General features: G+C 37.9%; 8 protein-coding genes and 3 non-coding genes across 18 annotated transcripts; 7 read left to right on the top strand and 4 right to left on the bottom strand.

The window, feature by feature from the left end:
• LOC104764912 (uncharacterized membrane protein At1g06890-like) lies at window positions 2–2,840 on the top strand. Of its 3 annotated transcripts, none has more exons than XM_019243328.1 (8): window positions 2–122; window positions 521–705; window positions 792–853; window positions 1,331–1,463; window positions 1,570–1,731; window positions 1,833–2,105; window positions 2,355–2,450; window positions 2,607–2,840. In XM_019243328.1, exons 1-8 carry the CDS (start codon window positions 2–4, stop codon window positions 2,622–2,624), a joined length of 1,050 nt encoding a protein of 349 aa, XP_019098873.1. In that variant the 3' UTR covers window positions 2,625–2,840. The 3 variants fall into 3 exon arrangements, with proteins under 3 accessions (XP_019098873.1, XP_010486833.1, XP_010486826.1); XM_010488531.2 differs by having other exon boundaries at window positions 2,604–2,840; XM_010488524.2 differs by having other exon boundaries at window positions 2,355–2,824.
• TRNAG-GCC lies at window positions 3,042–3,112 on the top strand. Its single transcript has one exon. It is a non-coding gene; the product is annotated as a tRNA-Gly (tRNA).
• Window positions 3,442–5,964, bottom strand: LOC104764886 (probable thylakoidal processing peptidase 2, chloroplastic). 2 transcript variants are annotated; one of them, XM_010488489.1, is made up of 7 exons: window positions 5,773–5,964; window positions 4,941–5,650; window positions 4,642–4,710; window positions 4,487–4,555; window positions 4,207–4,293; window positions 4,042–4,109; window positions 3,442–3,941 (listed from the first exon to the last, which is right to left on the bottom strand). In XM_010488489.1, exons 2-7 carry the CDS (start codon window positions 5,646–5,648, stop codon window positions 3,818–3,820), a joined length of 1,125 nt encoding a protein of 374 aa, XP_010486791.1. In that variant the 5' UTR covers window positions 5,649–5,650; window positions 5,773–5,964; the 3' UTR covers window positions 3,442–3,817. The 2 variants fall into 2 exon arrangements, with proteins under 2 accessions (XP_010486791.1, XP_010486800.1); XM_010488498.2 differs by having other exon boundaries at window positions 3,823–3,946; window positions 4,941–5,964.
• Window positions 7,052–7,122, top strand: TRNAG-GCC. Its single transcript has one exon. It is a non-coding gene; the product is annotated as a tRNA-Gly (tRNA).
• On the bottom strand, window positions 7,455–9,291 carry LOC104764878 (transcription factor RF2b-like). Its single transcript, XM_010488478.1, has 4 exons — window positions 8,568–9,291; window positions 8,344–8,476; window positions 8,154–8,238; window positions 7,455–8,061 (listed from the first exon to the last, which is right to left on the bottom strand). The coding sequence occupies exons 1-4, from the start codon at window positions 9,020–9,022 to the stop codon at window positions 7,721–7,723; spliced, it is 1,014 nt and encodes a 337-aa protein (XP_010486780.1). The 5' UTR covers window positions 9,023–9,291; the 3' UTR covers window positions 7,455–7,720.
• TRNAR-CCU lies at window positions 9,895–9,967 on the top strand. The gene has a single exon. It is a non-coding gene; the product is annotated as a tRNA-Arg (tRNA).
• On the top strand, window positions 11,424–23,777 carry LOC104764862 (probable LRR receptor-like serine/threonine-protein kinase At1g06840). 3 transcript variants are annotated; one of them, XM_019243323.1, is made up of 21 exons: window positions 11,424–11,824; window positions 11,951–12,104; window positions 12,209–12,280; window positions 12,405–12,476; window positions 12,562–12,705; window positions 12,818–12,889; window positions 13,036–13,107; window positions 13,225–13,299; window positions 13,612–13,680; window positions 13,784–13,852; window positions 13,987–14,058; window positions 14,180–14,266; window positions 14,365–14,433; window positions 14,635–15,137; window positions 15,315–15,473; window positions 15,597–15,880; window positions 15,963–16,014; window positions 16,207–16,457; window positions 16,534–16,668; window positions 16,748–16,917; window positions 23,410–23,777. In XM_019243323.1, exons 1-21 carry the CDS (start codon window positions 11,713–11,715, stop codon window positions 23,579–23,581), a joined length of 2,865 nt encoding a protein of 954 aa, XP_019098868.1. In that variant the 5' UTR covers window positions 11,424–11,712; the 3' UTR covers window positions 23,582–23,777. The 3 variants fall into 3 exon arrangements, with proteins under 3 accessions (XP_019098868.1, XP_010486760.1, XP_010486768.1); XM_010488458.2 differs by lacking the exon at window positions 23,410–23,777 and having other exon boundaries at window positions 11,425–11,824; window positions 16,748–17,328; XM_010488466.2 differs by lacking the exons at window positions 11,424–11,824; window positions 23,410–23,777 and having other exon boundaries at window positions 11,981–12,093; window positions 16,748–17,328.
• Window positions 17,308–18,040, bottom strand: LOC104764852 (monothiol glutaredoxin-S11). Its single transcript, XM_010488450.2, has one exon. It carries the CDS (start codon window positions 17,814–17,816, stop codon window positions 17,517–17,519), a length of 300 nt encoding a protein of 99 aa, XP_010486752.1. The 5' UTR covers window positions 17,817–18,040; the 3' UTR covers window positions 17,308–17,516.
• On the top strand, window positions 18,483–21,745 carry LOC104764782 (prolycopene isomerase, chloroplastic-like). 2 transcript variants are annotated; one of them, XM_010488383.2, is made up of 13 exons: window positions 18,483–18,990; window positions 19,085–19,291; window positions 19,370–19,469; window positions 19,606–19,688; window positions 19,768–19,824; window positions 19,904–20,056; window positions 20,160–20,238; window positions 20,322–20,470; window positions 20,565–20,699; window positions 20,878–20,991; window positions 21,141–21,251; window positions 21,343–21,451; window positions 21,550–21,745. In XM_010488383.2, exons 1-13 carry the CDS (start codon window positions 18,571–18,573, stop codon window positions 21,621–21,623), a joined length of 1,791 nt encoding a protein of 596 aa, XP_010486685.1. In that variant the 5' UTR covers window positions 18,483–18,570; the 3' UTR covers window positions 21,624–21,745. The 2 variants fall into 2 exon arrangements, with proteins under 2 accessions (XP_010486685.1, XP_019098872.1); XM_019243327.1 differs by having other exon boundaries at window positions 18,486–18,990; window positions 19,078–19,291.
• On the top strand, window positions 21,791–23,336 carry LOC104764792 (phospholipase A1-Igamma1, chloroplastic-like). Of its 2 annotated transcripts, XM_010488402.2 has the most exons (2): window positions 21,791–23,112; window positions 23,285–23,336. In XM_010488402.2, the coding sequence occupies exons 1-2, from the start codon at window positions 21,821–21,823 to the stop codon at window positions 23,319–23,321; spliced, it is 1,329 nt and encodes a 442-aa protein (XP_010486704.1). In that variant the 5' UTR covers window positions 21,791–21,820; the 3' UTR covers window positions 23,322–23,336. The 2 variants fall into 2 exon arrangements, with proteins under 2 accessions (XP_010486704.1, XP_010486696.1); XM_010488394.2 differs by lacking the exon at window positions 23,285–23,336 and having other exon boundaries at window positions 21,791–23,173.
• LOC104764809 (monothiol glutaredoxin-S11-like) lies at window positions 24,714–25,279 on the bottom strand. Its single transcript, XM_010488411.2, has one exon. It carries the CDS (start codon window positions 25,222–25,224, stop codon window positions 24,925–24,927), a length of 300 nt encoding a protein of 99 aa, XP_010486713.1. The 5' UTR covers window positions 25,225–25,279; the 3' UTR covers window positions 24,714–24,924.

Raw genomic sequence — 26,094 nt, 5'->3', positions numbered from 1 at the left:
GATGAGCGAGGGCCAGAAGTTCCAGCTGGGAACAATCGGCGCTTTGAGTTTGTCCGTTGTGTCGTCTGTCTCAATCGTGATCTGTAACAAAGCCCTTATTAGCACCCTTGGCTTCACTTTCGGTAACCTTTTCATTTTCACATGCTCCTTTTGATTATCTATATCCATGTTGCTACCCGAAAAATTGTTTCCTCCGGATCCATTCGTGTTTTGCCAGCCTGTTTTATCTTACGAAATTTAATAGATTATATAACCTGAAATTGCCTTCATGATTTGTATGTTTTTAGGAAGGTTTCATATCCTTGGTATGTAATACAAACGTTTTCGAATTTAGATGCTACTGTGACTTTGAAAGTGATGTTTGTGTAAATGTCTTCTTACTTTATGAGGTCCTTTTGTTTACTCTTTAGCTCTTCTTTTCTGTGGCACTTATTGTTTTATCCTAAGATACACCGACACTTCTGATGTAGTATTATTATACTGAGCAAGACACTGTTCTTCCCCCATTTTGTATGTACAGCGACTACTTTGACAAGTTGGCATCTTTTGGTCACATTTTGTTCCCTTCATGTGGCATTATGGATGAAGATGTTCGAACACAAGCCTTTTGATCCACGAGCTGTGATGGGGTTTGGCATATTGAATGGGATATCCATAGGACTATTGAACCTCAGCCTGGGCTTTAATTCTGTCGGTTTCTACCAGGTATATTTCTCATTTCAGCTACTGCATGATGCGATATCCATCTCAACTTGTGCTGTTCTAACCCTCTTCTCTTCCTTCAATAATAGATGACAAAACTAGCAATTATTCCCTGCACTGTTCTCTTGGANAGCATTTTTTTTTTTTTTGGGTTCCTTATATGATAATACAAAATCTGAATCTCTTCTCCTCCGTCGAAGTTTTGAATTCTCNGCTCCCATCAACACGATTATGATTGTTTATGTGGAGGAAGCTATTTTGTACGACATCTATCTTCTCATGGTCATGCATTTCTGGTTAAATTAACAAATAGTTCTAATTCGATGTACTGTGTAAATAGTACGGTAACTTAGTGATAGTCTTAAAACCAAAAAAAAAAAAANCTTCCCTCCCTTTTTATCTTCTCGTTTCTTCATTTCGCGTCTCTTGAATTTGTTTTCCCCTTATCAACAACAACACTTACAAAAAATATCTTGATCTCTGTCTCATAACGGCAGATCTAGGGTTTAATGGCTTCTGGCTTTNGTGTTGATAATTCATCCTCAGACATTATCATGGCATCATGAATTTCTGTAGCTAGTTTCAGGTCACGGGCCTATTTAATGACACACTTTTATTTTGTTTGCAGTCGGAAAATCCAGTTTTCATTAACCATCCTTCTCCTTGGTGTTGGAATCGCTACCGTCACAGATCTTCAGCTTAATATGCTGGGTTCTATCTTGTCAGTGCTGGCTGTTATCACAACTTGTGTTGCTCAAATTGTATCCTATGCTTAGCCTTTCTTTTCTCATTGCTTTATTCTTTCAACTCTCTATATATCTTGTCTTAAGCCAATCCAATGCTGTTACCTTAACCAAATGTACACAGATGACAAATACCATCCAGAAGAAATTCAAAGTTTCATCCACGCAACTTCTGTATCAGTCTTGCCCATATCAAGCAATCACTCTTTTCGTCACTGGGCCATTTTTAGATGGGCTCCTTACCAACCAGAACGTGTTTGCCTTCAAGTACACTTCTCAAGTAGTGGTGAGACTCAATCTTCCAGGAATTCAATCAAAATTATTTACCAGTCGTCTTGCTTCTTTGTCGATTCTGCATATTTACCAGTGCTTCTTTGTTGACTGCAGTTCTTCATCGTGCTGTCCTGCCTCATATCAGTCTCTGTAAACTTCAGCACTTTTCTTGTGATTGGAAAGACATCTCCTGTCACATATCAAGTTCTGGGACATCTCAAAACATGCCTGGTTCTAGCATTTGGCTATGTGTTGCTGCGAGACCCATTTGACTGGCGCAACATTCTCGGTATTCTGGTGGCTGTGATTGGAATGGTTGTTTATTCCTACTACTGCTCGACTGAGACTCAGCAGAAGGCAAGTGAAACATCAACTCAGTTGCCACAGGTATATATATCTTCATCTCTCTTTTTCGCTAATATCTTTTTGTTGGCTCTATATACTGAAATCTGGACACCAATAAATTGATCCCTGATCCATAATAAAAAGCACTCATTTAGGCATTGTTATGGTTGGTAAAAGGTGTACTCCTTGAGGTCTATACTATACTGACTGGTTATATTGCTTAGTTTTTGTTTCTGTATAAGAATAACAAAAACTGATGTGAGATCCTTCCTTCTGCTTTGGGTTTGTTAGATGAAGGAGAGCGAGAAAGATCCGCTAATAGCAGCAGAAAATGGAAGCGGAGTGTTATCAGATGGTGGTGGAGGAGTTCAAAAGACGGTGGCTCCTGTATGGAACTCAAATAAAGATTTTCAAGCCTAAAGCTTTGATGATGGCTATTTTTTTTTTTTTAAATATCAACGCTCTTTGTACCAGATTTGTCAAAGGAAAAACTTTTTAATTTCTCTTCTTTTGTTTTGTTCTCTTTTTTAAATCGCATAGCAGAGAAGTAGGGGAGACTGAAAAAATCAACAACCCTTCCACACAACATATGGGGGAGAAAAAAAATGAAGTAGAGAGAGGGGAGGAAAAGGAAACAGCTTTGATGATCCATTTTTATTATACACAGCAGGTTTTTGTTTTTCTTTGCATTTAGTATTACAACTCTGTATTCAAAAGTCTGGCTATATTCATCAACACTGCAAACATATATTTGATTTTTAGGCTCCTTTCTATGGATACCTCAACTCATATTTATGGGTACCTCAACTCATATGTTTGGTTTTTACTCAGTTCTAATTATTTTCGTTAGATACCTACTCGAATGCGAGTTAAAATACCTACCCACCCAATCTGATGTGAAACGAAGAAGCTTTCTGTTAAGAAAAGGGATAAATAAATATATATATATATTCTGTACCTATACCAACGCACAACAAAGCACCAGTGGTCTAGTGGTAGAATAGTACCCTGCCACGGTACAGACCCGGGTTCGATTCCCGGCTGGTGCATGAGCTATGATGAATTTGGCATACGCGTTGGTTGGGTCCTTCGCATTCTTCTGATTTCTCAGATGTACAAGCCACCCTCCTGAGCTCTTCTTTTCTATTTTTTACTCAGATTTCTAAAAAATCTGTCTCGTGGCATCATGCTGCTTTCTCTCAATTTTTTTTTCCCCCTGCATTTTTAGTTTGGTTCGGTTTACATTAAAAAACAAATACTGTAACACAATTTTTCATATACAAAATCTATTTAAAACTTCTCATATCCTACGATAACCTGCAAATTCCAACATAAACAGTTATATTAAAATGAAACTCCTGGATTTTAACCTCATCAGTAGTAACAAAGAAATCAGCACTTCTTCTTTTTTATTTTTGGGTAGAAAGATATCAGCACTTCTTAACACTACATTACAGAGCTTGGGAAAAGAACGTTTACAGGATTCTTCACAAAAAAAACACTAGAAAAAACAGTTTGCCCTTATGTTTGACAGAGACTGCCAATAACAATGGTTGCATTAAGGTTTCAACACAACAAAAAAAATCAAAGCAAAAATATCAGTTTTCTTCTTATGGATTTCCCATTGCATTCCATGTCTTCTATAGAAGCAGTAGACAGGAAGAAAAAATTGCTCTGTAGCCTTCCTTGCCAAAATGGTTGGCTCGGCTCATCTATTCAATTTTATGCTTAATCCTAAGAACCACCTGCATCGGTCATGAAACATCAACAGCTCTCTTTTGGATAACTTGGTCATGGTGTATTATGTCTGACACTTTGCTCGGTGGCCAATACCGGAACACAGATCTCCCTATGATGTTCTTTATTGGAAGAGGACCCCTGCGCTTAACATTCACCAAATCATCCATGAGTCAACAGAGTTTTCAAAGTTACAGACAGAAGAACCATAAAATAACAGATAATTTCCAAAGTGGTTTACCAGTTATGAGAGTCAAAGCTTTTGTTGCGGTTGTCTCCTAGAACAAAGACATAACCTTCAGGGACGAACTGCAAATAAACAGGAAAAAAGCCAAGTTAACAGCATTCTTTTTAACAACTTTACAGGTCAAGAAATCCTTAAATTAGGAATGACAAGTTTGCTTACCATCGGTTCCATTTCGTAGTTAATCGGCTCTAAGACAAAATCCTCTACTTGAACAGAGTCATTAACTAAGAGCTTTCCATTACAAACCTACATGATACAGCATTGATAGGTTAGACAAGAGAATGATACAAAAACAGAAAAACAATGGTTAAGGGTCTGTTTTGAGGAGGCTGTTTTCATCAAGAATCCTACTAGAGAAGTAATACCGATAAAGGTAAACAAAGAATTCAATGGATGAATAGGATCAATCAACAAGTGGGTCAGAGAGATAAGGGCTTACTTCAACCCAGTCACCTTCGCTAGCAACTATCCTTTTTATGAAAACATCAGTACAACTGTAACCATGTTCCTGCAATTCAAAGGAGAATATCAAGCACCTCTTGAAACAGGTTTTCAAAACACTTCAAAAAAAAAACCAGAAATCGTGAGATATACCAGCAAAATAGGAGGAGCCTTAAAGATAACTATGTCTGAAACCTCTGGCTTTCTGAAAAAGTATGAGACCTGTCCAACACAAAAGTAGATCAATCACTCAGACATTAAAGCCACACACACCAATTAAAAGATTCATGTGCATCCTTAGACACATATAAGACCATTTCCATAACAAAAATTTAGTCCCTATAATAATACAGAATTGATGAAAGCAACCATTTAAAAAAAACCTCTTAACATCAAACACCAATCTACGATAGCAAAATGCAAAATTTACATAGCCAGTAGTGTATTCTCACCTTCTCAGCCATAACACGATCACCCACATCAAGAGTAGGGTACATAGATGTCGAAGGTATAGACTTAGGCTCGGCCAAAGCAGATCGGAAAAGGAGTGAAACAGTAACCGCCGTGAAAGCAGCCTTAGCATCCTCGGAGCAGATGTTCAACAGCTTATTAACCCAACCGTTACCAGGATTGGAGACCTTATCACTCAACTCCAACTTAACTTTAGCATCACACACCTTTCCTCCTCCAACCCTATCAACCTCAGTGATATCAGTTGATAACGTCGCCGGAATACTACAGGGCATCCACTTGGAACCCCTAAGGAAGGGGATAACAGAAGAGGTCTTAAAGGGAGAAATCCCGAGAACGTTCATACAGGGAAGCTCAGGAGCTCCACCAGCCAATCTCATGATTGAGATCATACCCATAACAAGCGGACTCTTGCTTCCTTCTTCGAGGATCTCCCTGGCGATGGTGCTGTACATAGAAGAAGAAGAAGCTGGTCGAGCTAGAGGGCTTGAGCTGGGACCAAGCCATGAGTTGTTGTTGGCTCCGGTAGATTTATCGATGTCGGTTATCTGAGTGTTAGCGCAGAACCTGGGACGAATCCATGATTCGAAGCATGATCTAACGTCTCCGGTACCGACACGAGTCCCGGCGGATGAAGCAAGGTTCCGAGCAACGTAGCTGGAGTAGGTGAAGGTAACCCTAATCGCCATAACTGCAAAATCGAGGGAGAATTGGACGGGGTAAGGGTAAAATTGAGGTTTTGAGAGCAACAGGGGGGGGGGGTTGTTTTTCGAAGGGGCGAAGGAAGACCTAGAAAGAAGGAGGAATCGATACCGGGAAAATCGGATCGGAGGATTGGAAGAGTCGATCTGCCGGCAAGAGAAACGGAGAACTTACGCCGCCGGCGAGAACGAGTGAATGTTTCAGGGGGCGCGAAGAAGAAGGAGAGAAATCTGGAGATCTCCCAGAGGAGAGGGGAAAAAGTTGTTTGGTCGATAGCAGAGAGTCTTCTCTCTCTCTTATTATGTTTGTTTGTTTGTTTGTTTGTATCGCTCCAAATTAAATTAGGGCCAACTCTGGGCCTTAGTAAATATACTATTGTTGCTATACTGAGCCATTTAAAAAAAAAAAAAAAAAACATTTTAAGATATCAATTAAGGGAAATTAAGACTGTAAATGGAAACACATCCAAATGCATATTTTAATTTTTTTTTTTTTTTATAGAAAATCTGCATGTCACCGAGCATGGAAAAGAGAGTTCACTAAATCATTAATCACCATGCATTATCAATTTTGATCGTTTTTTACACCCAAAAAAACAAAAACAAATATCGTTTTGTATTATTTTTTTTTTATTCACAAATTATCGTTTTGTATTATTATGTAGGAGTATTTGTTTTGAAAAAAAAAATGTAGTATTTTGTTAGTTATGATTTATGAATTAGAGACGTAACAAGGTTGGGTTCGGCCGTTCGGGGACCGTCGCACGAAGGAGTAAAGACTAGTATATAACAGAATATACTTAGTGGGGAATGAATAAAGAAAAGGCGCATGACCGCAGCACATACGTCATCTCTCATCAATCTTCTTCGTCTTGATATTTTCTTCTTAACTAAATCCAGTATTTTACCGACAAAATAAATAAAAAAAACTAATCCAGTATTCAGCACTAATATTATAATTGTCAGCGAGTAATTAGTCGTTCACTTAGTTGTGTTAAGTTTGACCATAACCTATTTTTTTAAATTTGTTTAAGGCTTCTTTAGGCTATCAATTTCGATTTCAAAGAAAAAACACTCACAATTGACTAGGTCAACGACGATATATTTGGGCTTGGGCCTGTCATTTCAAAATAGGTACCTAAGAAGTTTAAGGAGATTCGGCCAACGTAGTCTGCTACAATTGACAAAGTGATTTTCTTCTACCTTCTCTTCTCTAATCTTTCTTCACCAAACATATATTTTTTTCCTTTTTTTAATGAGTCTATTATATACACTTTTTGATCTAACTAATTCCTTACCAACTTACTGTGATATACAACTGGATACAAAATATGAGTAAAGCTTTTTTGATAATATATATTATAGTGTAAAACTTAATAAGGGTCATCAAAGCACCAGTGGTCTAGTGGTAGAATAGTACCCTGCCACGGTACAGACCCGGGTTCGATTCCCGGCTGGTGCATGAGCTGTGATGATATTGGCATCCGCGTTGGTTGGGTCCTTCGCATTCTTCTGATTTCTCAGATGTCTAAAAGCCACCCTACTGAGCTCTTCTCTTTTTTTTTTTCCCAACTTAAGTTTGTTTTTAAGCAAGAAGTGCCAAGACAAGAAGTTCTTTTCTGCTAACTTGGCCCCGTGGTGGAAGACGCGGGTGAGTGAGTGGTTGGGTTTAACAAAAAAACAGCTTACAACGTGGTTATTTTATAAATCGTTAAAATGCTACTACTACATTCATGTCACTTGCTTGCCTAAAATATATAAAAATGATTGTAAAATAAAATGAAGCAACGATCATTGTCTGTTTCCAAAGGAAAATGAAATTTATTAGTCTTGCTCGTTCCTTGAAGAACAAACAAGGGATGGGAGTAGCAAACAATAAAAATCACAACCAACAATTTTTAAAGCAACACAGCACAATTTTATACGTCCTTTCTTGCACATTGGCACCTCCAGCAGAGAAAAAGAATAATAAATAATCAAAAGTGAATCAAATGAATTGGAAGAAAAAGAAAAAAAAAGCCTATTAACAGGATAATATCAGCCACACCATAGTCTTGTTGTCAATACGCAGAGCTACTCTCACTAGCAGAGAGGGAAGGTCCTTCAGATTTGACTAAGCTTGAGCTATTGCTACTTATCTCTAGCCCTTGCAATCGCCCGTTCTGTAGAAACTCCGATACGCTTTGAGAATTCGACATCTCCATTGGATTGTTGAAACTAGAATGCATCTGCTGCATATCCTGGCCGTTCATAGAGCCATGATATGGTGGAATTGCCATGAACGTTGAAGAAGAATACTGAATCTGCTGCATTCCCATATCAAACGAATCTGAATTCCCAGAGATTTCCCCTGTCTCCATCTTCATCCTTTCAACTTCTTTCCTCAAAGCTTCGTTTAGAGCTGTAATCAAAAGCAGATCAGATTGAAGAAGCAGAAAACGTTACCAAAAAAAAAAAATGCATAAGAGAGGAAGGAAGGAATAAGGCTTTTACCATTACGAAGCTGAGCTTGTTGCTCCATTGCTTGTAACCTGAGTTTCAGCTCTGTGTTCTCGTTTGCTAGTCCATTTGTGTCTCTCTGTATCACAATCAACATTTAAAAAAAATCCGAATCAAGAAGCTATCCCTTGAGTAAATCAGGTGAGATCAACCAAAGAAGGAATCGAAGAAGAGAAACAAAAACCTGGTAGAGAGTGAGCTGAGCAGAGAGAGTGGTAGCTTCGGTTTGAAGCGATTGAACCTTACGCTCAAGTTCTTGAATGTATCGAGCTTTTCTCTCCTTGGATCGAGCTGCAGATTGACGATTCGCTAATATCCTATATTCCAAAATCCCTAATTCTGTTAATTCCTCAAAAACTCATTCTCCGTCGATTTTGATTTCAATTCTAGAAGAAGAAGAAGACGAACCTTTTGGCGCGTTTGGGATCAATGTTCCAAAGCTCGGAGAGCTTTTCAGGAGGCATAGCTTTCTTAGCGTCCATGATTTCACCAGCATACATGGCGCATCCAGCGTCAACGGAATTGCTGTGACGGTGACGAGGACGAGAAGAAGACTGCGGAGGAGGATTAGGATTAGGATTAGCGCCGGAGGCGGAGTTGGAAGAGAGAGATTGATTCGGAAAAGGATTTGGATTAGATGTGAGGCTGTCGACGTCGATGAAGGACGAGAAGAGATCGTCGTCGGAAGGAAGATCGTCGGAGGAAGGTGGTGCGCCGGAGGAGAGGGGATCCATGAACATGAACATAGACATGTCGTCGGAGCGAGATCGGCGGTGGAAGGAAGAAGGAGGGATCGGATCGGCATTTGGATTATTGGGAAGTGGAATTGGATCGGAGAGCTTCGAATCTGATGATTTCTCCATTTTTGGTTTTTTTTTTTGAATTTTTGAAATCCGAGAAAATGGAAATTGAATCGAATAATTAATATGTTTGGTGAGAGAACAATGCACAATGGAGATAATGAATGATGGAGAGATCAGATCATGAAGATGAAGCTTTCTCTCTCTCTCTCTCTCTCTCTATGAAATGAAACGAAACGAAACGAAAGAGGAGCGTAGGAAGGAGAGAGAGAGAGAGAGAGAGGATGTACTTACCTTAAACTGAGGAGAGAGAAGTGACGTCACTAACTATAATAACTTTATAATTACCCCAATATGTGACATTTATGAGTTGATTTGAGAAAATTTATGATTTTTTTTTTAATTTTATTAGTACATACAGTATTTTCGTCTATTAGTGTGATTTATTTAAAAAGAAATGATTAGTGTGATGAAAAAGCTAAAAGGCACAAAGGCACGTGAAGCATCGCAGCATCTTGTCTCCCCCCTCTTTTTTTATTCTACTGTAGTTGATTATTTGCTTTTAAATGCTTAATTAATTAATCAATCTCCTAGTACCCCATTAGGATTAGGTCCATTCATTACAAGTAGTTTTTATGTAGTTTGCTTGTTTTAACATGCTAGTTTTTAGCAATTATCGCATATAACATCTCCCCACGTCTGGCTCTTGACTCAAAATTTTTTTTTTCTAAAAAGTATTGTATTATAGAAACAAGATAAACAAAACTATTTATTTTTTTTTGCCTCTTAATATACAACGAACGCAGCACGCACTATATATGACTCTTACAAAAGAAATGAATGATGAACCAAAAAAAATAAAAATAAAAACAGCGAACCAAGGAGAAAGGGAAGAATTATACTAGTACGTTTCAAGAAATCATGTAGTGTCAAAAGCGCCTGTAGCTCAGTGGATAGAGCGTCTGTTTCCTAAGCAGAAGGCCGTAGGTTCGACCCCTACCTGGCGCGTTTTTTCGTGACAAGCGTTTTTGGGCCTTCTCTTTATTAAGTTTTTGGGCTTTTATTTATCGGCCCAACTACTATAAAACGAAGACACCTCCTCCCTTTTCTAAACATTGCCTTCTCTTACCGGCTTATAATTTATATAACCCCGAATTGGTCCGGTATCATTTAATAACCTCGACCCTGTGCTAATTCAAAAGCTTGATGATGCTTACTTATACCAACTAAAGTTTATTTCCTTTTTCATTTATTTATTTAGAGATAAGAGAAATGAATACCTGTTTTTTTGTAAACTATATAATTTTAATAAATTGGTTACAAATAGATTACAGATTAAGTTTTATATTATTTGTTATAGTCTCCAAAAATCTTAAAAAATATATTCTAAAGAATCATTTGATATTATCTAATTTACCATATTAATTTATTTTATTAAATTATTTATCAAATAAAATTATATTTTATAATGACATTCAAGTAATAAAGTAAAATATACATTGTTGAAATAACTTAACGTACATAAACTAATGCAACATACTAAAATTTTATTTTAAAACAGAAAATATACAAAATTTTGTATATAAAAAAAATTTAACCACTATTACAGCACAATTTCAGTTATTTTATTGCATAATATTTTATTCAAAAAAACATTTTTAAAAAATCACATAAATTATATTTTATATAAAAATTATAATGTAAATAAAATGAATTTCAACCCGTGCTCAATCTAGTATTTTTATATTTTACTATCGTCACGGCATAATGATGATTTAACCATATATATTTAGGAAACCATCTATCCATAACAATTCACGTGTACTATATATCATATGCTTTTTTCAAATGATGCCGCAACATTGTACTTCTTGTTTAAGTAGTTTTATCATAGCTTCTTATATTTCCATTTTTAGTTATTCCTGCTATATTTGTCCCTAGCATTTTTTTTTTTTTTTGTCTTCGCTGTGTGGGTTTATTGCTTTCTAAGTTTCAATCATATACTTCTAAGTATATATTCACAACCATACTAACATAATGGTTACAACAGTTTAATCGCACTTGTAGAAAATTAATCAAAACACCATAGTACTTCCAATAAAAGTCGTTTGGAAATCTTTCGTGACTTTTTAGTATTCGTGGGGACCAAAATACACATACACATATATATCAACTTTAGTACTACATTAATATTTCGATAGACCAATGATTGATATCGACTCTTCTCGATGCTATTTATTTGCAATTGGTATATGTTTTAATTTTTTTTTATACATTTGAAAACAAAAATAATAATAATTACAAGGTGGAATATAATAATGTAACCATATTTATTTACTACACAACATTTGTAAATTTAAATTCATCGCACTTGGCAAGTTTTTACCTACTGTCAATAAAATAAAAAGTGAGACAAAAAGGTCAAAGGGGCAGGTTTTACACAAAGGAATCATTAAACAAAGGAAAAAAAATGTAGCAAGTTTTGACGGAAGAAGAAAGAAAGAAAGAAGGTGGAGAGTAATGGCGGCGGCGAAAGTGACAATTTTGATGATGCTCCGTCGGTCTCATCCACTACCTGAATTTGTCAAACTAAGGAAATGTCCTTGTTTTACCACTCTTCAATGCTCCCACCCAATACCAACCACTTCCCTCTTACCTGGTCGTCTTCTTCACTCTCTAACCTGGTCATGGCCTTTTCCTTTTAACTATCTCTGGAGATTTTGTTTCTTCTTGGGTCGTCTTCCTCTCTCGCTATGTTTTCGACCCATGTCTCCTCTTGTCTCCTTCCTCTGTTTTTCGTCTTCTTCCTTTGTTTCTCGTCGTCTTCTACTTTTGCTCAAGACGACATCACCAATCCCGTCGAAGGTTTCCTTTTTTTGTTTTGTTTTTTCTTTCTTTAATCGACCTTCTCTTTGGTTTAGATCGTTAAACAACTTTTGTCTGCGACATGGGTTTTGTACTGATCGTCGATGTTTTCTATTGTGGATTCAGTGAGGGCTTTGCGAGTCATCAAAGACAGTCTGAGTGATCCCGTTCACAGATTGAGTAATTGGAAGCGTGGAAGAGACCCGTGCAATTCGAATTGGACTGGTGTTGTCTGCTTCAATTCCTCTCTTGATGATGGTTATCTTCATGTCAGCGAACTGTATTATTGTCTTTTCTTTACCCCTTTCTCCTTATTCTTCTTAAGCATTCTTGTCTTCCTTGAGACTTGTTTTGAGTATCTTGCTTTTTTTTTTTTACTTGAAGGCAATTGTTCAGTATGAACCTCTCAGGAAACTTGTCCCCGGAGCTTGGCCGGTTGACTCGTCTTACTATCCTGTACGTGATATATACATATATATATATATATATATATTACTTGATCTTTCTAGTCATACCCCAGTGGTGATTATAACTTTCTTTGTGTATTATTGTACAACTTCTGCTTCTTCTCTAATGCCAGGAGTTTCATGTGGAACAAGATCACCGGAACTATACCAAAGGAAATTGGGAATATCAAGTCTTTACAACTCTTGTAAGTCTTGAAGTTTCTTCTTTACTTCCCTAAATAGTCTTGGTTTACCTTTGCTTGGCTTCTAACTTTGGTGTGACTTTTTCAGGCTCTTGAATGGAAATCTATTAACTGGAAACTTACCCGATGAGCTTGGATTTCTTCCAAACTTGGATAGAATACAGATTGATGAAAACCGTATATCAGGACCACTGCCCAAATCGTTTGCAAACTTAAACAAAACAAAGCACTTGTGAGTTCTTTATTCGGATGTTCAGTTTATCATGGCTGTTTTTTTTTGGCTAATGGTGATTCCTTTCCTGTTGAGTATGTTACATTTATTGTCTATCTTATCTTTTTCCCAGTCACATGAATAATAATTCGATTAGCGGGCAGATACCACCCGAGCTTGGAAGTCTACCCTCAATTGTTCACATGTGAGTTGGTATCATTAGCTGGCTTAAATCATCTTACTTTAAAAATGTTATGGTTTATACCTAATCTCAGTTTTCAAGTTTATAACATGCTACACACGCTTTACCTATTTAATAATGTTTATAAACACTACTTGTTTTTGTTACAGCCTTCTTGACAACAACAACTTATCAGGCTATCTTCCTCCTGAGTTATCAAACATGCCAAATTTGCTTATCCTGTAAGTTCATGTTACTGATTTCTTTCGATTTCCCTGGTTCTGTCACCATACCAAGTTGGTGATCCATGTGTTTTTTCTTTTCTTTTTGACCTTTTTCCCTCGTGTTTATTTTGGCAGACAATTAGATAACAATCACTTTGATGGGACTATGATTCCACAATCTTATGGAAACATGTCTAAACTTTTGAAGATGTAAGTGCTAGTTTCACAATGTATCTTGAACTCAAAAGTCACTTAAGTGTGAGGCTGGAGGGGTTTTCATCTTCTGTTAATGCATTCAAAAATTCAGTATGAGAGTCATGCATTGGATTTGAGTTAAACTGTGCATATCATAAGCTCTGGGGATGGAAATCAACAAATTTCTGAGCTAATTAAGATAGTGCATTCTAAATTTAGAGATACTGGTAGTTTATTTTCTATATATGTTTTTTAAATCTTTTGGACATAAGATATATGAGCATTCTATGCTAACCTATGCATATTTTTCTATCTGTCCACGGGCAGGAGTCTTAGGAACTGCAGCTTGCAAGGGCCAATGCCTGATCTTAGCAGTATCCCAAAACTTGGTTATTTGTAAGTCTTATAACTTATCTAGCCGCTTCCTTGTATAATCCTGCAGCTACCTTAGCGAATTAATATAACCTGTTTCTGATTGTTCGACATGAATGAATTCCAGGGACCTAAGTCGAAATCAGTTAAATGGATCTATACCTACAGGGAAGCTTTCTGATAGTATCACAACCATGTAAGCTCTTAACGTTTTTCATAATTCTGGCCTTTGATTTAATCAGGGCAATGTACTGTTATTAGTACTCTATTTTTGTTATTTGGTTCGAAATGAAGGGCTTTTAACTTTGTTATCTGATGAAAATACTGCAGCGATCTGTCCAATAACAGTCTAACTGGAACCATTCCAACAATTTTCTCAGGTCTTCCACGACTTCAAAAGTTGTAAGTGTGTTCGATTGGTGTAGTCACTTTTTGGTTTCTGAGATGCACTTATTCGTTTTATCATTTTTGGATATTATAAAGATAGCTGATGGTTTGTTTTGTTGTCTACCTAATGTTGCAGGTCGCTTGCAAACAATGATCTGAGTGGTTCGATTCCCTCTAGAATATGGCAAGAAAGAGAACTGAATTCAACCGAGACAATTATTGTGTATGACAATCATATCTCCTTTCCTTTGACCTACCAGCATGTTCCAACTTTCTTTATATTTTCTCTTGACGACCATCAGTTCCTTTATGTTTTTTCAGGGATCTGCGGAACAATAGGTTTTCAAATATTTCTGGCAGATCTGACCTTCGCCCAAATGTGACTATCTGGTTTGCATCTGCGCTTTCCTATTACTCTTTATTAGGTGCCCATGCATACGATTTTGCTTTGCATATCATTCTAGCTACTAAATGATGCATATAACATTTATAAAAAAAAAATCTTGTTTACTCCATCTAAGATGTGATAAACTCCTTCCCTCAGATTACTGTCCACTTTTCTGGTATCATTTGACATTGTTTGATTTCCAGGCTTCAGGGGAATCCGTTATGCTCAGATGGAAATCTGCTTCGATTATGTGGACCTCTAACTGAGGAAGACAATAATCAGGGTTCAACCAATTCTAACACTACAACTTGTTCTGAATGCCCACCCCCTTATGAATTTTCACCAGAGCCTCTTAGACGGTGCTTTTGTGCTGCTCCTCTGCTTGTGGGATATCGGTTGAAAAGTCCTGGTTTCTCGGATTTTGTTCCTTACAGATCCGAATTTCAGCAATACATCACCTCTGGCCTTAGTTTGAATCTGTATCAGCTGCGCCTTGACTCATTCCAGTGGCAAAAAGGACCTAGACTTCGAATGTACTTGAAGTTCTTTCCTGTGTTTGGTTCAAATGCCAACAATTCTTTCATATTCAATCGTAGCGAGGTTCGGCGGATAAGGGCCATGTTCACTGGATGGAATATCCGAGACGAAGATCTGTTTGGTCCTTATGAGCTTATGAATTTCACATTGTTAGATGTCTACAGAGATGGTTAGTTGCAGAGTATTCGTCCTCTGGTATTTTTTTCCATACAGAACTTGGTTAAGTAAAAGTGTCATTTGTTTCTCAGCGTTCCTGATAACAATAGAGAATGGCTTACCTATATTGTCTTACAACTTTTTCATAATTGAGCTCTGTTTTGACCGTCATGCTTTTTTGGTTTTGTAGTGTTCCCTTCAGCTTCGCCATCTGGTTTAAGTAAAGGTGCTGTTGCGGGAATTGTTCTTGGTTCAGCTGCAGTTGCAGTTACGCTAACCGCTATTATTGCCCTTATCATTATGAAGAAACGTATGAAAGGATACAGTGCGGTTGCTAGAAGAAAGCGAGGTAAGCATTATCTTGTGGATGCCAATATGTGTTTTCAGAGTAGATTATCTATCGAAATTGTGTATTCGTAGTGGTCATATGTTTTTGGTTTTGGTATTACAAGTTTGATTCATCCCTGTGCAGCTTCCAAAGCTTCTCTGAAAATCGAAGGTGTGAAGAGCTTCACTTATGCTGAGCTGGCTCTGGCTACGGACAATTTTAATAATTCCACTCAAATAGGGCAAGGAGGTTATGGAAAGGTCTACAAAGGCACCCTTGGTAGCGGAACGGTTGTGGCAATTAAAAGAGCACAAGAGGGATCATTGCAGGGTGAGAGGGAGTTCCTAACTGAAATTGAATTGTTATCGAGATTGCATCACAGAAACCTTGTTTCGTTGCTTGGATTTTGCGATGAAGAAGGCGAGCAGGTACTGTTGTCCAAACCCTCTTCCGGTTGAGGTCCGAAACCTATATATGTTTCTCTTATTGCTTGTATTGTCACGCCTGCAGATGCTGGTTTATGAGTACATGGAAAATGGTACTTTGCGAGACAATATATCTGGTATGTTCTACTTCTTACTGAGTCATCTATAGTGCTGCTTGTTCTCTATGTGGATCAAGAAAGACTACGCACCGCTGTTTACTGCTCTTAATGAGGATGTCTTTTCATATGACATATTAAGCAGCATAGATGATTTTGTGTGCTGTAAACTTCCAAGTCTCAAGGGCTATATACAAATATGTGTTTTTGCAGTTAAATTAAAAGAGCCTCTAGACTTTGCGATGAGACTACGGATTGCTTTAGGTTCAGCTAAGGGAATCTCGTATTTACACACGGAAGCTGATCCCCCGATATTCCATCGCGATATCAAAGCAAGCAACATATTGTTGGACTCCAGATTCACCGCAAAGGTTGCAGATTTTGGACTCTCAAGACTTGCCCCAGTGCCTGATATGGAAGGCATCTCACCTCATCACGTGTCTACTGTTGTAAAAGGAACTCCGGTAAGATCTGAATCCTGCATTGCTTGTAAAAATGGTTTCTTAAATCATGACTGAGAATTATTTGTTCGACTTACAGGGTTACCTTGATCCGGAATATTTCTTGACTCATCAATTGACAGACAAAAGTGATGTATACAGTCTAGGTGTAGTGTTCTTAGAGCTATTAACAGGAATGCAGCCAATCACACATGGCAAGAACATAGTTCGTGAGGTAATGATGATTAGATGCTAAGAGCTTGTTTCTCTTCTTGACGTTACCTAAAATTGTTTGGAATGGTTCTTTCTGTCAGATCAACATTGCATACGAGTCTGGTTCGATATTGTCAGCCGTGGATAAGAGAATGAGCTCAGTTCCAGATGAATGCCTTGAAAAGTTTGCAACTTTAGCGCTGCGATGCTGCAGAGAGGAGACGGATGCAAGGCCTTCAATGGCGGAAGTTGTAAGAGAACTGGAAATCATATGGGAACTGATGCCGGAATCTCAGGTAGCTAAAGCAGCGGATCTGTCTGAGACAACAACTCATCCATCATCGTCATTGAATTCTTCAATCATGAAGCATCCTTATTCATCAATGGATGTCTCTGGCTCTGACCTCGTCAGTGGAATTGCTCCCTCCGTTTCACCTAGATAGAAACTTTCTAGACACCATACACTATTTGTTTGATTACTTAGTGTGTTCTTGTTGTTGTTCTTTTTTTTTTTGTACAGGATAAAGTTATTGTAAGCCAGTAGTATATGTTGCAGACAAGTTCATTTCTGTTGATGTGAGTTATGTAGCTATTCTGATTCTTTTTGTGTTTTGATTTGGATCATAATGGAGGTTGCATCTGAATCAAGGATACATTACAATAAGAATAAAATGTTTTTACCGCCGAGTTTATATGATAACAATCTTGCAAGTGTACGTACACTTACCCAAGTTACACAAGCAAATAATAGTATAATACCCAAAAAAGAAAAATAGATTACGAAGATTTGGCTCAATTGTTTTCCTTATTGAATTACATTCCCATAGCTAATTAATTAGTCTGATAAATCCTTGGAGACACCTCTGTTGTTTAACATAGATATGGCTTCACTAAGGGAACAAGCGAGCTGCTAAGGTGCATGGACATTACTTCATTGGTCGAACCAACGAGCTTGCCACCAATGAAGACGGCTGGGACCGGCTTTGAACACCCTAGCCTCATTAGTGCCTTCTCGATCTCTCGGCATTCAGGGTCCTTATCGATCTCGTGAATCTTAGGGTTAACCCCGAGATCTTGGAAAAGAACTTGAACCGCGTAGGACAAACAACACGAGCTCTTGCTGAATATAACTACCCCTCTTTCGGACGACATTCTCATAACCTTGTCCATCTTCTTGAATAAAGCGAAGAAGAAGAAGAAGATGGACTGAGAGGAGTTTTGCTTGAGACTCTAGTTGCTTGAGTCGCGTGGTATTTATAACATGATGGAAGAATCAGAATCCACATACAGAGATCACAAAAAGATCGTTGAAAATGTTCCCTAAGTCTCTGAACAAAGATGATTCGACGAGACCGAACCTTTTCTTCGGCAGCCTTTAACATTTTTTTTATTTTCAGGACCATCCACGAAGATAGTTGATCATTCCAATTTTATCTCTTAGAAACAAAGATGCGGTCTCAACGATCCTCCTACAAGTTGCTAAAAAGAGAGTCTGCCTATAATAGATGCTAATTGCTTTTTGGACCATACTTGATTTTATTTCTGCAATGAAAAATATTGGACATATGGAATCTTAATGGACCAAATGGATGCAACAAAAATAAACCACTTGCATTCAACATCTTCTGGCATACTAGTAGTAGTATCTTTTTAGCCGTTCGATCTCGCATGGTTTGTTAAATCTAACGGTAATTAATCCCCCCCCCCTCTTACAAGGATTAACGGCTACGATTTATTATTTCTGAAATAATAAATATCCATATTTGGATAAAACCTTTTGCCTAATCTCGCTGCTAATTTTGATTATGCTTTTTATAATCATCCTCTCATGAATTGATGATATTGGTTGGTTTTGGGAATATCCAAGTTTTACTTCCCCAATTCAGTGTCTGTGAAGACGACGATCGAACTCTAAGCTAGCAGCATGAATTTGAGTTTTCAAAATCCCATAGAGTGTGGTCATCCTAGTTCCTTGTTCTTCTCTCCGTTAAAGACCTCGAATAAGCTGGGTTGTTCTTCCAATTTAGGGTTTCATGTTCGATTTTTTGAGAATCGGAAGAAGAAATCGCCTATGGTTACAGTAAAATCCGTTTCTTCTTCTTCAATTGCGGTTGAAGGGACGAAGAAGAGAGACGCAACAAGTACAAGAGAGAGTGTGTACGACGCCATAGTAATCGGCTCTGGGATTGGAGGATTAGTCGCTGCCACTCAGCTAGCTGTTAAAGAAGCTAAGGTTTTAGTTCTGGAGAAGTATTTGATTCCTGGTGGGAGCTCTGGCTATTACGAAAGAGATGGGTATACATTTGATGTTGGCTCTTCTGTCATGTTTGGTTTCAGCGATAAGGTTGCTTTCTTGTTTCTTCACCAATATCATCATATGATTTCAACAATATACTTTGTTTAGTACTAAGTTGAAGTAATTTGATTGAAGGGAACAGGGGAACCTTAACTTGATAACTCAGGCGTTGAAGGCTGTTGGCCGTAAGATGGAGGTTATACCTGATCCTACTACTGTCCATTTCCATCTTCCGAATGATCTTTCTGTTCGGATTCATAGAGAATACGATGATTTCGTCACTGAACTTACCAGCAAGTTTCCCCATGAAAAGGAAGGGATCCTTGGTTTCTATGGCGACTGCTGGAAGGTTCTGATATGCTATTTATTTTGAACTCTTTACTAGTGTTGTGCTATATATATTTATTATAATTTACAACTTGTACAGATCTTTAACTCATTGAACTCCCTGGAGTTAAAGTCACTAGAAGAGCCTATCTACCTTTTTGGACAGTTCTTTCAGAAACCGCTTGAATGCTTGACACTCGGTAAATCTTCTGCAATGAATTTGGACTCCTAAAAATCATGTTTGATGTGTGTGTGTGTGTGTGTGTATTAATTGATTACTGCGAGTATAAATTCTACTAACATGAATCTTGTTATGTTATTCTCTGTGTTGTATAGCTTATTACTTGCCGCAGAATGCTGGGGCTATAGCTCGGAAGTACATAAAGGATCCTCAATTATTATCTTTCATTGATGCAGAGGTGATTAACAAACATTTTCTTTTCTAAATCTACGCAATTTCTTTTTCCAAATTTTATAACCTTTCATATTTGCTTGCAGTGTTTCATTGTGAGTACAGTCAATGCTCTACAGACGCCAATGATCAATGCAAGTATGGTAGGAGTCTTTTTTGGCTCTATGTGTCTACTCGTGTTTCCCTTTCCGTTCTTTTCGTTCCTTACATGTTCAACGACAGGTTTTATGTGACAGGCACTATGGAGGAATTAACTACCCGGTTGGTGGCGTTGGTGGGATTGCAAAGTCTTTAGCAGAAGGACTTGTTGATCAGGGCAGTGAAATTCTCTACAAGGCTAATGTAAAAAGCATAATACTTGATGATGGAAAAGCTGTAAGTCTGTATGAGCCTTACTAAAGTTATATTTTTCCTTAAACCTTTGACATTCCTTTTTGGTTATGAAATTTGTGTTATTTTGCTGGACCTAAACTTTCAGGTCGGTGTTAGGCTAGCAGATGGAAGAGAATTTTTCGCCAAAACAATAATTTCAAATGCTACAAGATGGGATACGTTTGGTAAGAGAAAAAATGGCTTATGAAACTGTCAAATAAGTGTTTTCTGTTGTAAGAAAACTAAAGTTGTATTGTCGTTGCTGTAGGGAAACTTTTAAAAGGAGAAAAGCTTCCAAAAGAAGAAGAAAATTTCCAGAAAGTCTATGTCAAGGCTCCATCATTTCTTTCAATCCACATGGGTGTTAAAGCAGAGGTTCTCCCTCCAGATACAGATTGCCATCATTTTGTGCTTGAGGTTTGTTTTAGTTTCTTAGTAAGATCTATTTCCTTGGCTGAGTTTGGACTTGGGAGTATTCAATTGCAACTTTGTTCTTTTGTTGCATATGTAGGACGACTGGAAGAATCTGGAGGAGCCTTATGGTAGTATTTTCCTCAGCATTCCAACCATTCTTGATCCATCTTTGGCTCCAGATGGTCGACATATACTTCACATATTTACAACTTCCTCAATTGAGGATTGGGAGGTGAGGCTGATCTAAGACGAGCGAACAAAGCATGAACTATATATATATATATATATATATATCTTCGTGGAGCAACTTGTTTTAATTACAATTTTTCTCAGCATTAGTATCATCTTCTAGAGTTGGTGTTGCTATGCCCATTTTTTATTTACTTATTTCATCCAATTTTCGGTACTAGGGACTCCCTCCAAAAGAGTATGAAGCGAAAAAGGAAGAAGTGGCAGCTGAAATAATACAGAGGCTAGAGAAAAAACTGTTTCCAGGGCTCAGTTCATCTATTACGTTTAAGGAGGTTAGGCTCTTTTTCCCCCCTACGATTTGCCATGGACATTGTAATAGTAGGTCTGCATGATATGAGACATCTGTATCTGAGGTGCATGAGAGCAAGCCTACACCGTATGTGGGTATTTAGCCTGTATATCTAAAAGTTTTCTGAGGCAGGTGGGAACACCAAGAACACACAGACGATATCTTGCTAGGGATAAGGGAACCTATGGGCCAATGCCTAGAGGAACCCCAAAAGGTTTATTAGGCATGCCGTTCAATACAACGGTAAGCCAAAGAATGATAAATAACATCTGGATTTGTTTAGTTCTGCTGGTGAATGGTTTGGCTAATGAAAGAATGGTTTGGTTAATAATAGGCTATCGATGGTCTATACTGCGTGGGGGATAGTTGCTTTCCTGGTCAGGGAGTCATAGCTGTGGCATTCTCAGGAGTAATGTGTGCTCATCGGGTAGCTGCTGACATTGGTGAGAAAAGTCATCTTTTTACAATATGTTGAATAGACTGGTTGATTAGTGATTACTATGTGCATAAGAAAAAATCACTTTCATCGTTTGACTTGTAGGGATTGAGAAGAAATCACGGGTACTTGATACTGGCCTTCTTGGTATACTTGGTTGGCTTAGGACACTCGCATAAATCTACTGATGGTTGTAATGAGAAAAGAATGACAAGAAAAAGAAGAAAGAAGAGATACAATAAACTACTGTATGATATATACGCATGCAACATGAGCATAATTGTTTATTATTGTTTGTTAACACTTGACATATATAAATATATAAAGGGTGCAATTAAATTCCGTTACGACTCTGAAAGTCATCAAGCTTTCAGTAATGGCGACCGTTCCCTCCCACTACCTTCGTCTTCCTCATCTTATCAACCAAAACTACTCTCTTTCCCTCAAACCACACTCTACGCGTATTACTTTTCCGGCGAGTTCATGGCCGGCGAGGGCCATGTCGAAAACCGAAGAGGAGGCTTCTATTTCTCCAAGGCTCGAGCAGGAAAACTTTGAGCTGACGACGGCGGAGGAGGATATTCGCCGGCGGGACAGAGAAGAAACTAAAGAATCGAAGAGTTTGAAAGACACGTGGCGGAAGATCCAAGGAGAAGATAATTGGGCCGGGTTAATGGATCCGATGGACCCGGTTCTTAGATCCGAGCTGATCAGGTACGGGGAAATGGCCCAGGCCTGTTACGACGCCTTCGACTTCGATCCTTTCTCAAGGTACTGTGGGAGCTGCAGGTTCACGCGCCGTCACCTGTTCGAATCGCTCGGGATACTCGATTCCGGCTACGAGGTGGCGCGTTATCTCTACGCGACGTCGAACATCAACCTCCCCAACTTCTTCTCGAAATCTAGATGGTCCAAGGTGTGGAGCAAGAACGCCAACTGGATGGGATACGTGGCAGTTTCCGACGACGAAGAAGCCACGCACGGCCGACTCGGACGCCGGGATATCGCGATCGCGTGGAGAGGAACCGTCACGCGGCTCGAGTGGATAGCGGATCTCAAGGATTACCTCAAACCGGTATCCGGAAACGGAATCCGGTGTCCCGACCCGGCCGTTAAAGTCGAATCCGGTTTCCTCGATCTCTACACAGACAAAGACACGTCGTGCAAGTTCTCGAAATTCTCGGCGCGGGAGCAGGTTCTGACGGAAGTGAAGAGGCTGGTGGAGAGGTACGGAGACGAGGAAGGAGAAGATCTGAGCATCACCGTGACGGGACACAGCCTCGGCGGCGCATTGGCGGTGTTAAGCGGGTACGACGTGGCGGAGATGGGACTGAACAGAACTAGGAAAGGAAAAGTGATACCGGTGACGGTGTTCACGTACGGAGGACCGCGAGTCGGGAACATTCGGTTCAAGGAGAGGATCGAGAAACTAGGAGTAAAGGTGCTGAGGGTGGTGAACGAGCACGACGTCGTGGCGAAATCGCCGGGACTGTTCCTGAACGAGCGTGCGCCACACGCGCTAATGAAATTGGCGGGAGGGTTGCCGTGGTGTTACTGCCACGTGGGCGAAAAGCTGCCGTTAGATCATCAGAACTCGCCGTTCCTCAAACCAACCGTTGATCTTTCTACTGCTCATAACTTGGAAGCTCTGCTCCATCTCCTTGACGGGTCAGTCCTTTTTATTAAATGCTATTTTTTTTTACTTCAAAAGTAAACTGAAATTTTGAAAATACAGACCACTTTTATTAATTTCGTTTTTAAAAATCAGAAAATAGTAATATTATAAAGAAATACATGACCACTCAACACAAAATGTTTTGCAACTTTTTCCTTTTTTTAGGAGACAAGATCTCAGTGTATCAAAAAGAAAAAGATAATAATAAGAAAATGAAAAAATATCAGGGTCAGGCTCACAGCGGTTGGGTACCGGTATAAGTGGAGCTGGCACATAGATGTCCTCAAAGNCTGGGAACTGATGCCGGAATCTCAGGTAGCTAAAACAGCGGATCTCTCTGAGACAACAACTCATCCATCATCGTCATTGAATTCTTCAATCATGAAGCATCCTTATTCATCAATGGATGTCTCTGGCTCTGACCTCGTCAGTGGAGTTGCTCCCTCCGTTTCACCTAGATAGAACCTTTCTAGACACCATACACTATTTGTTTGATTACTTGGTGTGTTTTTGTTGATCTTCTTTCTTTGTACAGGGAAAAATAATTGTAAGCCAGTAGTATATGTTGCAGACAAGTTCATTTCTGTTGATGTGAGTTATGTTGCTATTCTGATTCTTTTGTGTTTTGATTTGGATCATAATGGAGGTTGCATCTGAATCAAGGATACATTAATAAGAATAACTAGATTAGGACCCGCAGTATACCGCGGAGCAAAATTATTTATAACTAAAATATTTAAATGAATTAAATTATAAGTTGTATTTGTTGGTTAAATATGTTATAATTGTATAATAATTGTTAAATAAATCATATAATACCGCAATATAATTTTTTTTACATAATATTTATTTAATCAATTTAATTAGATTTGTTTATTCTCATACTAACAGTGTTAACAAAATAATAAAAAGATGTTTTATCCGTGTAACACCGAATTAATTATATTTTTAAATTTATATAAATATCGATAAAATCCGTCCTGCTATATAACCTTGTCCCGAGATATTTTAACTCACATTATATCATCTTAATTTTTAATATTTATTGTATATCTACGGTATAATATTTATCATATTTCACTTTTTAAAAGTTTTAAATATTTTTCATATTTAACCATTTAAAAATCTCCGGAATAAACCAAATAAAAGTTTTTAAAGTTTGAATGCAGGATAAATCAAACTTTCTACTCATTTGTATTCAAAATCATTTTTGTCTCTTTCATAGTATGATTCTAAACCATTGCCCAATTTTTTAAGACGATGTAGGATATTTTATCCTTATTTTTTTATTCATTTATTGAGTAATATATGTCCATTTTTATAAATTTTGTATTACATCATATGCAGGGAAAAAATCACAATTTTTATTAACTAAATGTATTATAGAATAGTTCAAGATAATTTAAATATAAATTCAAATAAAATTTTTATTATAAAAATGAAAAAGAATCATATATTTATGTTTGAGTGATGTAGAAAGATTTCCTTATTTTTCTAAATTTTACCTATAAGTAACTTGAAGTTTTGGTAACTAATACTAAAGTCAATGCATTAAATGTAAAAACTTTTCAAAAAAATATTTTTGAGCAAAAACTCCTGCAAAAATACTAGTATACATTTTTTTTAACCGCCGAGTTTATATAATAACAATCTTGCAATTATACGTACACTTTCCCAAGTACACAACTAAATAATACCCAAAAAAAAACAGATAACAAAGATTTGGCTCAATTGTTTTCGTTATTGAATTACATTCCCATAGCTAATTAATTAGTATGATAAATCCTTGGAGACACTTTTGTTGTTTAACATAGATATGGCTTCACTAAGGGAACAAGCGAGCTGCTAAGGTGCATGGACATTACTTCATTGGTCGAACCAACGAGCTTGCCACCAATGAAGACGGCTGGGACCGGCTTTGAACACCCTAGCCTCATTAGTGCCTTCTCGATCTCTCGGCATTCAGGGTCCTTATCGATCTCGTGAATCTTAGGGATAACCCCGAGATCTTGGAAAAGAACTTGAACCGCGTAGGACAAACAACACGAGCTCTTGCTGAATATAACTACCCCTCTTTCGGACGACATTCTCATAACCTTGTCCATCTTCTTGAATAAAGCGAAGAAGATGGACTGAGAGGAGTTGCTTGAGACTCTAGTTGCTTGAGTCTAGTGGTATTTATAACATGAGGAAGAATCAGAATCCACATACAGAGATCACAAAAAGATCGTTGAAAATGTTCCCTAAGTCTCTGTTACAACGACTTTAATAAATGTATATATGAACAAAGATGATACGACGAGACCGAACCTTTTCTTCGGCAGCCTTTAACCTTTTTTGATTGTCAGGACCATCCACGAAGATAGTTGATCATTCCGATTTTATCTCTTAGAAGCAATGATGCGGTCTCAACGATCCTCCTACAAGTTGCTAAATAGATAGATGCTAATTGCTTTTTGGACCATCCTTGATTTATTTCTGCAGATTCTATTTATATATGAATATTGGACATATGGAATCTTGGTGGACCAATGGGTATGCAACAAAAGTAAACCACTTGCATTCAACTTTTCAAGTTTATTCTCGGACTTGGAAGGGTCTTATAGGCAGGCAACAGCCCACATTTTTCAACCCATTTTTATATCCTTAAAACCGTGCACAAATCACTTGAACACAAAACAGAGAAGACGACAAAGATATATAACGTGAACTTTCTCATGCATACACAAGAGAGCAAAGTAATTTGAAATCAAAAGTAAAACATTCTTGGTCGATGTTTTTGCGACTGACTACCATAAAAAATTAGGGCTAATATTCTTGGAAGACTGTAAAATCGTGGATCCTAATTTATCAACGGGTTTAAAGCGATCTGAACCGTCGACATCTTCTGGCATACTAGTAGTATCTTTTTAGCCGTTCGATCTCACATGGTTTGTTGAATCTAACGGTAATTAATTAATCCCCCCCCCCCCCCC

The sequence above is a fragment of the Camelina sativa genome, chromosome 3 (assembly GCF_000633955.1).
Source record: "Camelina sativa cultivar DH55 chromosome 3, Cs, whole genome shotgun sequence".
Taxonomy (NCBI): Eukaryota; Viridiplantae; Streptophyta; class Magnoliopsida; order Brassicales; family Brassicaceae; genus Camelina; species Camelina sativa.
The sequence above is the reverse complement of the archived record's forward strand: the minus strand, read 5'-3'. Positions and strand labels throughout refer to the sequence as shown.

Coding starts and splice junctions, on each gene's coding strand:
- LOC104764782 (XM_010488383.2), top strand. CDS start 18,571: ATGAATTTGAGTTTTCAAAATCCCATAGAGTGTGGTCATCCTAGTTCC. Junction 19,689..19,767: donor TATCTTTCATTGATGCAGAG/GTGATTAACAAA, acceptor ATTTGCTTGCAG/TGTTTCATTGTGAGTACAGT. Junction 21,452..21,549: donor TCGGGTAGCTGCTGACATTG/GTGAGAAAAGTC, acceptor TTTGACTTGTAG/GGATTGAGAAGAAATCACGG.
- LOC104764809 (XM_010488411.2), bottom strand. CDS start 25,224: ATGGACAAGGTTATGAGAATGTCGTCCGAAAGAGGGGTAGTTATATTC.
- LOC104764886 (XM_010488489.1), bottom strand. CDS start 5,648: ATGGCGATTAGGGTTACCTTCACCTACTCCAGCTACGTTGCTCGGAAC. Junction 4,294..4,486: donor GCGAAGGTGACTGGGTTGAA/GTAAGCCCTTAT, acceptor TGTATCATGTAG/GTTTGTAATGGAAAGCTCTT. Junction 4,110..4,206: donor ACTACGAAATGGAACCGATG/GTAAGCAAACTT, acceptor GTTTATTTGCAG/TTCGTCCCTGAAGGTTATGT.
- LOC104764852 (XM_010488450.2), bottom strand. CDS start 17,816: ATGGACAAGGTTATGAGAATGTCGTCCGAAAGAGGGGTAGTTATATTC.
- LOC104764792 (XM_010488394.2), top strand. CDS start 21,821: ATGGCGACCGTTCCCTCCCACTACCTTCGTCTTCCTCATCTTATCAAC.
- LOC104764862 (XM_019243323.1), top strand. CDS start 11,713: ATGTTTTCGACCCATGTCTCCTCTTGTCTCCTTCCTCTGTTTTTCGTC. Junction 14,059..14,179: donor CTTCCACGACTTCAAAAGTT/GTAAGTGTGTTC, acceptor CTAATGTTGCAG/GTCGCTTGCAAACAATGATC. Junction 15,138..15,314: donor GTTAGATGTCTACAGAGATG/GTTAGTTGCAGA, acceptor TTGGTTTTGTAG/TGTTCCCTTCAGCTTCGCCA.
- LOC104764878 (XM_010488478.1), bottom strand. CDS start 9,022: ATGGAGAAATCATCAGATTCGAAGCTCTCCGATCCAATTCCACTTCCC. Junction 8,239..8,343: donor CTCAGCTCACTCTCTACCAG/GTTTTTGTTTCT, acceptor ATTGTGATACAG/AGAGACACAAATGGACTAGC. Junction 8,062..8,153: donor ACAAGCTCAGCTTCGTAATG/GTAAAAGCCTTA, acceptor TTTTGATTACAG/CTCTAAACGAAGCTTTGAGG.